Source organism: Molossus molossus, unplaced genomic scaffold (genome assembly GCF_014108415.1).
Source record: "Molossus molossus isolate mMolMol1 unplaced genomic scaffold, mMolMol1.p scaffold_m16_p_7, whole genome shotgun sequence".
NCBI lineage: Eukaryota > Metazoa > Chordata > Mammalia > Chiroptera > Molossidae > Molossus > Molossus molossus.
This window is the reverse complement of record NW_023425401.1, coordinates 63,053,669-63,066,527: the sequence shown is the minus strand read 5'-3', so window position 1 is coordinate 63,066,527 and position 12,859 is coordinate 63,053,669. Positions and strand designations below refer to the sequence as shown.

Below are 12,859 nucleotides of genomic sequence, written 5' to 3'. Positions count from 1 at the left end.
CCAGGGCCAGAAAGCTTAAATCGGGTTCGGGGAAATTTAGTTGAATAAAGGAGGTGGGGAAACTGGGAGCCAACGAGGGCGTGACAGGGAGGATGTATATGTCTTACCTCCAAAGGACCACCACATTTTTCTTTTCCCAGGAGAAAGTCATCCCTTCTGTCATCATAGAGCCCGCTTCCAACAATGAAGAGGAGGGAGAACATGAAATAATTACTGGTGCAGAGTCCAAGGAGCCGGCTGAAGACTCTGCTCTTCCAGGATCCACCAGGGAGATGTCAGAGCTGGCCACTGGGCAGAAGGCTGCTGAGGACTCCCAGACTGCGCCCTCCGACCAGTCTGCAAGCCAGGCCTCTCAGGAAATGCCTCCGGGCTTTCTCTACAAGGTCTTGCCATTTTTTTCAATCTGGTGGCCAATTGTTTTTCCTTTGCTTTGAGGCCCTTTTGCTCACACCTTTAGTTTTCCAATTTTTACTTTTACTTTTTGCAATACATACTCTTTTTCTGTACTGCTTTCCCCTCTATCCCAATATCACATTGCAACATGACAGGATTTCTATGCTGCAGACAAGGGAGAACTATAGTGATGTCTTTTTATTTTTTAGCGAAGGATAATTAAATGATGTGCCCCTTGGTAGTGAATGGGTTGATGCCTTCCACCTACATGCCCTCCTTTGCTCCACCCCAGAGCTTGGTGGGTGCCTCCAGCCCTGGGCTCATCTGTCCCAGGTGGATTATATACCTTTGGAGGGCAGGAAATAGGAATCATCCATTCAACTCTGCGACCTGGTTACAGTAAAGGGCACGGGGTAGGGAACCAATAAATATTTTAAAAGTAAGTGAATAAATATGTTAGTGGGATTTTATGTGAAGGAAGACATAAAAGAGGCCAACATTTATGGATGGAAGGTTTTGCTCAGGGAGACCATCAAGTGGTTACTTATAGCCTTCATACATTGAAGGGTCCTTACTAAAACAAAAGCAAAAAACAGTAAATACCTAAAATTCAGGATTCAACCGAGTGCAAAATAAAGGCAGCCAGTCTTCCTAAATAGAATATTGTTGAGAACTATACATTTCATAATTTGATTTTACACTTCAAAATTCAGCTTTAAAGCCCTGGCCGGTTTGGCTCAGCGGTTAGAGCATCCGCCTGCGGTCCGGAGAGACCCGGGTTTGGTTCCCGCTAAGGGCATGTACCTCGGTTGCAGTTTGTCCCCGGCCCTGGTTGGTCGTGCGGGTGGCAGCCACTCGATGTGTCCCTTTCACATCGATGTTTCCCTCTCTCTCTCTTCCTCTCTCTCCCTCCCACTCTGTCTGTGCAAAAAATGGAAAAATGTCCTCGGATGAGGATTAAAAAAATACTTAAAAAAAAAAAAAAAAAATTCAGCTTTAAAAAAAAAAAGTGTTAGATTTTTGTTTGTTTATAGGATTGGGATTGAATAGTCATGATCTTTTTCTTCTTTCTCTGCTCACTCGATAGTAACTGCTACCTTGCTACCTCGAATAGGGACAGGGTGGGTATAATGGATTTTTTTTAATGAATTGTGTGAAGAAAAACTAAACCTGTGGCAGGTGAAGGCACATGTCCAGCTGAGTTGTGTTAGAGTACCAGGAATCAAAGATGCAGGTGCCACTGGAGCCAGGCCTGGCTGGGCCTGCAGGGTTCCCTCACTTACTGTAGTGAGCCAAGGAGTACCAATAAACCCCCTCTCTGGACTTGTTCTCTCATTAGAAAAATTAGAAAAATGAATTTGAGGATAAGATAATAATTTCCAGCTCTGATATTTTATGATTCTACATGCAAATAACAAATTTTATTTATTTTATTTTTCTAAATTTTTTTTTTCTTTATTGATTTGAGAGAGAGAGGAAGGGAGAGGGAGAGAGAGATAGAAACATCGATGAGAGAGAACATCGATTGGCCGCCTCCTGCATGCCCCCCACTGGGGATCAGGCCCACAACCTGGGCATGTGCCCTGACCAGGATTCGAACCAGCGACCTCTTGGTGCATGGGTTGATGCTCAACCTCTGAGCTATACCAGCCAGGCACAAACAACACATTTTAAAAGCTGATTATTTAATCTTATAGGTGGGGTTGAAGGGAGGGACATGGGAGAAATAAACCTGGGTGTGACTGGAGATAGTTATGTATATTTAAGCTGCACAATTGGGGTTCATTTTACTAATCTTCCTACTTTTGAAAATTTTTCTGTAATTAAAATTTAAATAAATCTTTCTCCCAGAAAGGAACTAGGAACAGAATGTCACGTTTAAAAGGTAGGGCAGGGGAAAAAGGAAGATTGTTTACAAAGAGACTGAGCACAGGATTAGATTAGGTAGTGGTTTCATGATAGCAGGCAAGCGCTGGTTTCTCAGAAGCTGTGGTTAGGGGATGTTCTGTTTGCTAGGTATTTTTAGTTTAGATTAAAATACAAACAATAATAAATCATCAGTGATAAATGCAAATCTCTAACAAAAATATGATATATTAAATTTTAATTAATGTACACTTCAGCTCTGGCAGATGGTATTGCATTACTAAATATACATCCAAATGGCCTTGGTATCAGTCTGTAAGAACAGAATGTTTTAAGTAAACAGAATAGTATTTCCTCTCAGCCTTCAGAGGCCTTCTCCTCTCGTGGCATGTGATACAGTTCTTCACTTTTATCCAGCCGGAGATGCTACTAAGCATGCCTGCAGATCATCTGACTGGGAGTTTGGCTTTGTTCTCTTCCTAACATTAATCAGTCTTTTCCAATCTTGCAGGTGGAAGCACTGCATGATTTTGAGGCAGCAAATTCTGATGAACTTACCTTACAAAGGGGTGATGTGGTATTGGTGGTCCCCTCGGATTCGGAAGCTGACCAGGTAAAGGATGAGTGCTACAAGCTATATTTGTTTTTTCCTAAGGATCAGTTGGACACAGTGACCTCCTAAAGATGTTTTCATTTTCTGAGATGCTGCAGTGCAGCTCTGAAAAGAATTTATGATGTGCCCACAGTACATCATCAATTTTAGGTTTGGGATGCTATTGCATTGTTTATACAAATAGATTACCATTTCTTATTATGTATCCACTTTCTAGGGATGTTGTCTCTGAAATTCCAGTCTTCAGGAAATGCAGACATTATCCATGTGCACTAAAAGTTCCCCTTCAGAAGCAGTTGTCTCCGGGGGTGTGGAGACTGACAAAGGAAGAACAGGACGGGGGACATGTTTTTTATCTTGATGGGGTGTGGGTTACACATGTATGTGCATTTGTCAAACCTCAGCTGAACTGTACACATAAAAGTCTTTGCATTGCATATTGTTTAAATTATATCTCAATTCTAAAAGGTTCTTTTAAAAAAGTCACCTTCAGGGGAATAAAAATCACCTCCAAGCATACCTGGTCTGATGTTAAGGAGCTGAGAATTTCATTTTTCTCTTCCTAAAATTTGTGAACCGCTGAAATAGCGTACAAAATGTGTAAATGTGTCTATTAGTATGTTTTCTGGAGAGAAGAGCTATAACTGCCCTAATGTTCTCAAAGAAATATATGAGCCTTCCCCCATATAATAAAATCACTATATTTGAAGTTAAGGCTTATATGTTCAATGTTTTGTTTTTTCTCTTGATAATACTTTTACCAAGAAAGATCAGGTGCTGGGTCAAACAAACAAGATTCTTTACCACAATAAAATAAAATTTCAAATTAATAATAATGATAATAATATATCTTTAAGAACCCCAAATATTTAAAAATATAAAAAATACATTTATAAATAATCCATGGATCAAAGAAATCATAGTAAAGTGAATAACTATTTCATAGTGATCATTAATTTCTAAGTTTTCAGCCTATGAAAATAAAAAGAGATCAAATTAAATACAAACTACATAGATGGCAAGAATGAACAAAAATGAAACATTTTCTCACATCTAGAAATTTTTTTAATTTTTACTGGACACAGTGTCTGGATTCTGTTTTCTATCTCTGAAGATTATTTCTTCTAGCAGGCATTCAAACTACTGGATAATGACCTTAAATCCATGGAAGTTTGTTTTACAATTTGTTAGAGTGGGCCTGTTTCAATTTTGTCTTACTCTTAGGATAAATTAGTCCTGGGCCACTGTCTCTGCCTCTATCTAAGACATGCCCCAACTGGACTTTCAATAGAAATCCTATTGTCAAGCCCCCTAACTTGATGGGACTGAAGTCTAAGCTCTGCCTCCCCTCCACAGGTTTGCATCTCTACTCATCTTTGTCAGCCTTCCTACTTTTTCCAGGATCCTTGGGGATGCCCCTTATGCATTCACAGCTTGTGGGTAGCTCAGGATTTCAGGGAAGCTTCTTGCATATTTGGGGACTTTTCTAGTATCTTTCTTCTTTTGAAGATATCCCCCATAAAAGTATATCTGCCCTGGCAGCCTCAACTCTATTCTCTGAATGCCCTCTGTCACACAGACTGATGAGAATCCTCAAGGGGAAGGCTGTGCCAGTACAGATCGCACCCACACAGCACCCTACTTTCAAGGCTTAAATATTCTTCAATTTCTGCCTGCTTTTGGTTACTCTCAGTGCCTTCAAATAGTTGTTGTATATGTACAACCCCTTTATAACAAGCCCATTATATAAACTTATATTTTATAGTATATATTCTGTACAAATAGTCATTTCTATATAAAAATAGTTGCATATATCTCTACATATGTATATTTGGTATATATAAATATATAGTTATTCTAGTGCTTATGATTGCTCTATGCAGAAGCATGTGTCTGCTACGAGCTATTCTACCTTTACCAAAACTGGAAATTCTTAGTCTACCACATTTTAAATAGTTAAAATTTAATTTTCTATATTTGCCTCAGCTAAAGATTGATACTGGCTAATAATAGTCTTCACTTTACTATATACATAGTATTTTAGGATATACATTTTGAAATATATCTTTTTTGAAATTTATTTTTATGATTGAGACTATTGCAGATGTCTTGATTATGGGTTTGTGCCAGTTCTTTATTTTTTTCTTTATTGAAACAATTTTAAAATGTATGACTATACTTGATGCCAATAGAATTTTCACTCATTATAAATAAAGTCAAATATAAAATATAAACATGGGGAAGATATGACCTTTTGTATGCTTACTAGTGGTTTAAAAAATATTTTGTATCATAGAAACATACACTTGAAAGCTATATAATCTTATTAACCAATGCCACCCCATAAATTTAAATAAAACAAAAATAAAATATTTAGTTACCACTTTTTACCTTAAGTATAACTTTGTCCTTCACATATATAACATAATTTTAAAGAGAATACTTTTTGTCATCAGCTAGATATTATCAGTTATTTTATTGTCATCTTTTTCTCACTGTTATTTTTTTTCTGCCTTCAAAAATTGGCCTGTCTAAATGCTTATATTTCTTGTCTATATAGCAGCATCAATTTATTGTCTCAGATTATATCACAAGAGAAATGTATTCACTTCTTTATTTAATTTTTGAGTCCTCATTTATCTGATGTACTTGAATTTCCTTGGGAATTGGTTCAGATTAAATCTGGCCCTCCCTCATTTTAAGAGGGATCTCTTTTGTGTATTGGTTAACATAATAAAGACAGTCATTCTCCACTAGTTTTGCTTCATCTGGTCTGTATATTTCATATTGTTCCTTCAGCTCAGCCTTTTCCTTCTAGGCTCTGCTTATCTCCCATAGGCCAAGGGCAGACAGCAGCCTCTGTTTCTGTTTTACACGCTGTCTCCGTGCCCTGTGACCACATGCAGATGGGCTATTTAACCTTTCTTTGACTAAATGTCGGCAGTTCTATGATGGCACTTACACAAAATAGACAAATGTTTATTTATGAAGAATAATTATAAAGAATATATGAATCTTTCCAACAAGAATATCATGACAACAAACTGGTTTGTATTTTATATAAACTTGAAAATCCAGGTATTATAGCAGGAACAACAAATACAACAGTAATATCTAGTTGTTATTATTTGATAAGCCTGGTATGTGGTATTTATTTGGCTTACGTGACGTGAGCTGGGGGAAAGACAGAGTTGTTTCTTATTAGCAATGGTTCAGGATAAAATACAAGACCTTCTATGGCCTTGTCAGCATGATATTCTAAGCCAGGGATCCTCATGCCTTTTTTTCACTATAACCTAAGGACGGGAAATGTTCCTGTACCTGGTATCCTTTCACATGGTGTTCCTCCCTTTGTACTGGCTATAATTCTACTCCTTTTCTTTTCCTTAACAACTCATGTCACAATGTAGTTACCATCAATTAACTATAGTTAATTCAAAAGCATAATATTAATATTAATCTTCATTTAGCCTTCCTACTGATCTCAGCACAGCAGTTTACATGTAATATAACATCTTGATGCAGAACCACAACACTAATTAAACAAATTATTTTGTTAAGTTGTTGGCAGTGCAGATTTTCCCAGTGCTTGGACCTTGAAAGCCCTGTCTTTGTCTTGCAGGATGCAGGCTGGCTGGTAGGAGTGAAGGAATCAGACTGGCTCCAGCACAGAGATCTCACCACCTACAAAGGCCTCTTTCCAGAGAACTTCACCCAGCGCCTGGATTAGGGCCAAAAGTATTGTAGAAAGAGCCTGGTTTTGAGGTTTTTAAACCTTCATGAAAACCTGAAGAATCATTTTTGCTATGACATGTTAATGATTCATAGACTGATGACAGATAAAGCTTGGAAAGGTATATCAGTGGAGCACGTGAGCAAGAAAGTTTGAGAAAAGAAAAAGTAAATGAAGGACAGAGTCCTCACTGGTTCCCATGTTATTAAGAACAAGTTTGTTTGTGCTTTGTCCAAGCTGTGGAGATTCTTGTACTTGATTTCTTCCCACCAATTCTAAAGTAGCTTTCTCCAGACCAGAATCTTAACTTCTCTGTACCAAGTGTGTGGAATTGAGTGGCTGCCCTGCAGAAGACATGATGAATTATCCTGTAGTACAAGATTATTTTACTCCTCAGTACAGGTGTGAGCACTTGCGTTCTCTCTCTCTCTCTCTCAAGTTTACTGTGTTTAAAATTAAACTGCTGCAAAAGTTTTCAGTGTTCTTTTCCAACACACCTCTCTCTATATATATGTATATGGACAAAGTCGCACGAGCTAGTTCCCATCACTCCTGGATCTATGTGTATGCACAAAGCGACATATACATAGTTGCTTTCTTTCCATTGTAGCCCTTTGCCTCTCAAGTGTCATTGATTCATGCATTGCTCTTATTCTGTCTGGCATTACAGTTGCAGTTTTGCCTCAGAACAAAATCAGCCATCCCATTGCCAAAATAGTCGACAGTATCTGTGTTCGTAAAGTGCATTTTTCAGGGTGCAATGACAAATAGCATGTCAGAGATGCTGTCCCTTTGGAGAAAACAGAGCCTGATTCTCTAGCTGCTGCGGCTGGAGGCAGGCTGGTTGGGATGAGCAGCTAACTTCTTAACTCCTGCTTTTAAGAGATTGGCTGGATGGCGGGGCATATAAACCCACCCCAAAAGAACACTTACAAAGAAGCTCCTCTGTATTTCCACTTCCTTATATTTATGCAACTCATCTTCACAGATTGTCCTAAAATAAGTGATGTATGCTGTATCCACAGATCATCTGTAACGATAATATTTTCGGTGCTGTGTCATTCCAAATAAACCTTTGGTCGGCTCCAGCAATTAACCCAGTTTCTTCTGATGAGTCATTTGTTTCGGAAAGCTGGTCTCAGTCAGATGCACTACTTGAAACAGTTTATGTTGGAGTTGTTATTTGTGCAGAAATCTGCTTGTTCCTCTTGGTTGTGCTCCACACCCCTCTCCCTTCCACAAACCCCTTCATTCCAGTGATTGCTGGTCCCTGCTGCCCAACAATCACTATAGCACAAATAACAGCTGCAGATGAAGACCCCACAGAGGTGGTGGCTGTGGCCCCCAGTCTATGTATCACAGAAAATCTGCCGACCTTCATAATCAGCAATTTCTTCTCACACCAGCGTTATTTTTTGGTCACTTTTCTTTCTGACATGTTTATGTTTGTAAGTTTATAAGAAGAAAAATAGGAAATATGGAATAGATCAGATGAACCATTGTTTATGGAAGAGAATTTTTAAAGCAAAAATCTTTCATTTCATTTAGATTCTTTTCTGTCACTATAATTCTATACACAATGGAAGTTGACCAAGAGTGAACATTGTTAGTCTTAATTTTGGTATGTATTTCTGACTCACAGTTTGAATTCTCCTGGTGAATTACTGACTTTAATGTTTGTTAATAGGGAAATTGCAATTATCGACCCAAGATTTTTCCAAGGGCTAATTTATGTGGAAGCTGGACCATCATGAATGCTAGTGTAGTGCAAGAAAACAACATGCACTGCCCAGCAGCATAAATAATAATTCAGCAAATAAGGGGCAGCATTGTAAGATTGAGAGTACATGAAAGAGCTTAAAAGCTAAGACTGAAAAAGTAGTTCTTAAAATAAATGCACCTGATGCTCTGCAAAGATAACTGTCACATCTCCTGGAGCAGTTCCTCTGAAATTCCTCTTATGCTCCTCCCAGAGCAGCTCCCAAAGTGGACAGCTTGGCAGGATGTAGTTCCTTCAGTAGGTATAGCCCACACCTATAACATTTCTAAGAGTTCAAGTTCTTCCAAAATGACATACTTTAAATTAGCTACTTTGTCTTTCAAAAATATTTTAACACCAAATTAAAGTAATCAGATTATTTGTTTCAGGAATTTTCAAGAACCAACATTTCCCAAAGCACTGAAAATTAAGAGGATGATGGGGAGAAGGAGGAATAGTGATATTCTCCAGAAATATCTATAGATATGGAATGAACATTCTTTTCCATTTCAGTGAATTTTCTAAGGGACCTGTGAATATTTTTAAGGACTAACTAACTACTGTGGTTGCTAGTTTGAAAGGTCTTTCCACTTCCCTTTCCCAGTTAGTCTAATTCAAGTTCTCAGGCCACCAAAATCACCAGGGCACATCACCTGGTCATGTATTGATGAGTTTGTAGCCGTGCTTTATTCCAAAGGGCCTTGACTCAAGAAGTCCTATCCAAGCCTCCTATTTGTATTTTGAGATTTCTCTGACAAACCCAGTGGCACTTGGACCTTCAAATAGTTTAAAGGACCTTCAAAGAATCAGAGAAAGAAAGCCTGTGGGTGCTTTTTTTGTTTTTCTTAATATGTTTTTATTAATTTCAGAGAGGAAGGCAAAGGGAGAGAGAGAGAAATATTAATTGGCTGCCTCCTGAAACCCGGGCATGGGCCTTGACCAGGAAATGAACTGGAAACCTCCTGGTGCACAGGACAATGTTCAACCAACAGAGCCACACCGGTTGTGCAAGTCTGTGTGTTTTATTAAACATACACCTTTCTTGCATTCCTACCAATACCCTGTAGACATGCATTTAAACCTAAGCAATATATACACCTTCTAAGCAAAGCCCTCTAGCAATTTGAATTTTTAACATTATCTCAGCATAGCTAGGGCCCTGGGATGGGAGAAGCTCCATGCTGTTTGTTACATTGCTTCCACATGAACTGCTCTTCCTGACAAAGACGGAACAACTTTTGAGTGAGCAGAGCACCACATCCATCCTGTGTTGGGCTGCCAAGGTGAGTACAGATTCAGGATTTAGAGCCTTCTTTATCACATGAAGAAGACTGTAGTCAGGCTATTAGAAAAATTCCAGCATGACCCCATGACTCATTCTGATGGTCCATTACAGAAAACACCTTTAGGAAACTGCAAAACTTACTCTAAATCAATGAGTTTAAAGATGACTGAAGCTTAGTGCTTTATTCCACACAAATTGCATGGCCAAGCACCTTGGAGCCTTAGAAATGGACTGATTGCCTGGCTAGGACTCCACTATTTTTAAATGAGCCCAAGCTGCCTTCTGGTTTTTACTTGAAACCCAACTAAAAACCTTACAAACATTCTGTGCCAATCCTTGCGGATGAACTGATGATGCAGTTACTGGATGTGGTAGCAAACTCCTGTCTTCCCAGCATGATGTAGCCCTCTTCCAGGACACAGACCACTTGAGTGGGACATTTGGTAGCTGCATGGAGAAGATGGTGACCCATGTTCTCTTAGCAAACTTAGAGAATGGAGAGCCATGTGGTTCTACTCATCCATGACCCCACATGTTAGATCGACTCGCAGTGCCAGGCTGAGTGAACTCTGGCTGTGCACGGGCAGCACTCCCCAAGCCACACAGCAGGAGTGCGATAGATTGTTCATGAAAGCCAAATAAAATAATGCTGAAATAGGCTCAGTAGTCCATTGGAACAGCTTGTCACTCATTACCTATCCTCTCTTAAGTTGTTTAATGGCAGCATATGTTGGCTTTTTTCATTTAAAAGGTAACTGAGACACAACCTTTAAGTCTATGCAAATTAAGAGGAAGGCCTTGAAGTTCTTTCAAAGGATATTTAAACTTTTCTTTGTTTCCAAAAATCCAGTTAATTCTCAGTCTCCTATGATCTCAGGCCCGGTACTCAGGCTGTCTCATTCTTCTAGGCTGGGTCAGATTCTTGCGTGTATCCCCCCCTCCTGTACCCACCAGGTGAGTCTGCTATTAGCTCTGGAGAAACACTTCCTAATTTATTCTAATGCCACATGACTAGTGCCTTTATACCCTGTATGCTCCCCCCCTTCAACAGATCAACAGATATTATTAAACTCTGTGTCCTTGTGCCCTGCTTTCCAAAAACCTACCAGTGACCATAAAGTGTAGCATTTGATGATACTACCAAACTTCTCCAAATTCCAAGATTCCGCATTTTTTCTCGCCTTGCCCTGTGGGTGCTGGAGTGGGGCATGGGGTGGGACAATATCAATCTCCATCCCTCGGTTTGTATTCCAGCTGTTCAGAGAATTCTTCCTTTGGAGTGTTTGATAATTGTTCCAAGTTCACATGTCCATTAAACATTTGTCAAGCTCTTGCTAAGTTGTCAGTCACCATGCACGGGGGCACATTTACTAAGACTGCACGCATGCCCTGGCCAGTTTGTCTCAGCAGTTAGAGCATCGGCTCGCAGACCAACTAGTCTCAGGTTCAGTTCCACTCAAGGGCATGTACCTCAGTTGCGGTTTGTCCCTGGCCCTGTTCTGGGTCGTGCGGGTGGCAACCAGTCGATATGTCTCTGTCACATCAATGTTTCTCTCTCCATCTCTCCCTCCCTCACACTCTGTCTGAAGATAAATGGAAAAATATCCTCAGGTGAGGATTGGAAAAGAAAAAAAGACTGCACTCATGGAACTTCTCTCAGAACCCCACTACACATTATGGAGGGTTCCCCTTCTTCAGAACCCTAGGCCTGAGACATGGGAACTCACTCTGTGCTTCATTTTCCATATTACAAGCACCTGCCTTGATTTCTTCCTTCACAATGTCACAAGACCTTGCACTCGAATCCCTGCTATCTGATCTAGGCATGGTCCTCATCCTGCCAAGGACCTGTGGGTCCTTCACATCTACCTGATCTCTCATTCTTGTTTTCCAGCTTGCCTGCACTTAAATCATCTAACATACACTAGTGTCAAAATGCTACCACCACACTTTGTCCCCGCACATACTGTGATGAATATCTGCTGTATGTCATATCAAACCCCTATGCCTCTGCTTGTCTTCACTAATACTTGTCTTCTGCTTCCCTCAGACGGATCTCCTCACTGTTCCGTCTTGCCCTCCCACCACACCTCTACACTCTGCTCTCCCTCTCCTGGAATGCCCCCCACCCTGCTTGCTTCTGCAATTCCTCCTTCCCTCAAGGCACAGCTCAAGTCCCACCTCCTCAACAAAATCTTCCTCATTTGTTCCCTTCTCTGCCTGCACCTACTCAGCTCTCTTAATTCCTTTAATGTAAAACTGATTACATTTTGCTCTGGCCAGTTTGGCTCAACGGTCAGAGTATCAGCCTGTGGTCCAGAGAGACCCAGGTTCGGTTCCCACTAAGGGCGCATACCTCGGTTGCAGTTTGTCCGCGGCCCTGGTTGGTTGTGCGGGTGGCGACCACTCAATGTGTCCCTTTCATGTCGATGTTTGTCTCTGTCCTTCCTCTCTCTCCTTCCCACTCTACCTCAACAACAACAAAAAAAAAAAAAAGGAAAAATTTCCTCAGGTGAGGATAAAAAAAAAAATGGTATCATTTCGCCCTTTACTTCTCCCACTAACTGATAAACTCTCTGTCAACCTTTTCTATGTTCTGGATCTATTCCAGGGACCTCATGTACAAGTGTTCTGAGCAAATGCACAAGAGACTGTGTGATAACTCATTCAGGGAAGCCCAGAAATTCTAATCCCAGAGTCAGCATGGACTGAAATTATATGAGTAAAAAATATAGAATATTTTTGAGACATTGAAGTGAGAAAAGTCTTTTTAAGCAAGTTTCTTATTGATGAAAATATGTGGCCAAAGAAGCTTGACTGTAGTACTTTTTACTTTAGACAAAGTTAGTTGACAGATGATAGATTTGCTGAGGATATTTGTATAAAAGCCAAAATTCACAAAGTATAACTATTTAGAAGATATGAGAAACACATTCAAGTCAACAAGAAACTAATAACAATAACAATTACTATATGTAATGTAATTTTAATAATTTAATGTTTATCTTTTTAATTTTGTATCTACAATATTAATTACTGTTAATGGTAAATATAATAACATCAGTTGCATGTCCATTAGGTCGCACAGCCAATAAATGGCACGACCAGGCACTAGCCCAGGAAGCCTGGCTCTCAAGTGTGCTCTAATCTTTTGCTTTTCAATCTCCTTTTTGCTTTACCTAAAGAACATGAATAAGCAAGTCCCTGAAG

At 39.7% G+C, this 12,859-nt stretch overlaps 1 protein-coding gene across 5 annotated transcripts in view; it reads left to right on the top strand.

The window, feature by feature from the left end:
• The window catches only part of AMPH (amphiphysin), a 344,846-nt gene extending 337,177 nt beyond the window's left edge, over positions 1–7,669 (top strand). For all 5 annotated transcript variants that reach the window (XM_036247404.1, XM_036247401.1, XM_036247402.1 and 2 more), the window contains 3 exons: positions 141–383; positions 2,771–2,872; positions 6,495–7,669. In XM_036247404.1, coding sequence (XP_036103297.1) covers positions 141–383; positions 2,771–2,872; positions 6,495–6,602 — 453 coding nt within the window. In that variant the 3' untranslated portion in view covers positions 6,603–7,669. The remainder of the gene's footprint in view (positions 1–140; positions 384–2,770; positions 2,873–6,494) is intronic.
• The last annotated feature ends 5,190 nt before the right edge of the window (positions 7,670–12,859 follow it).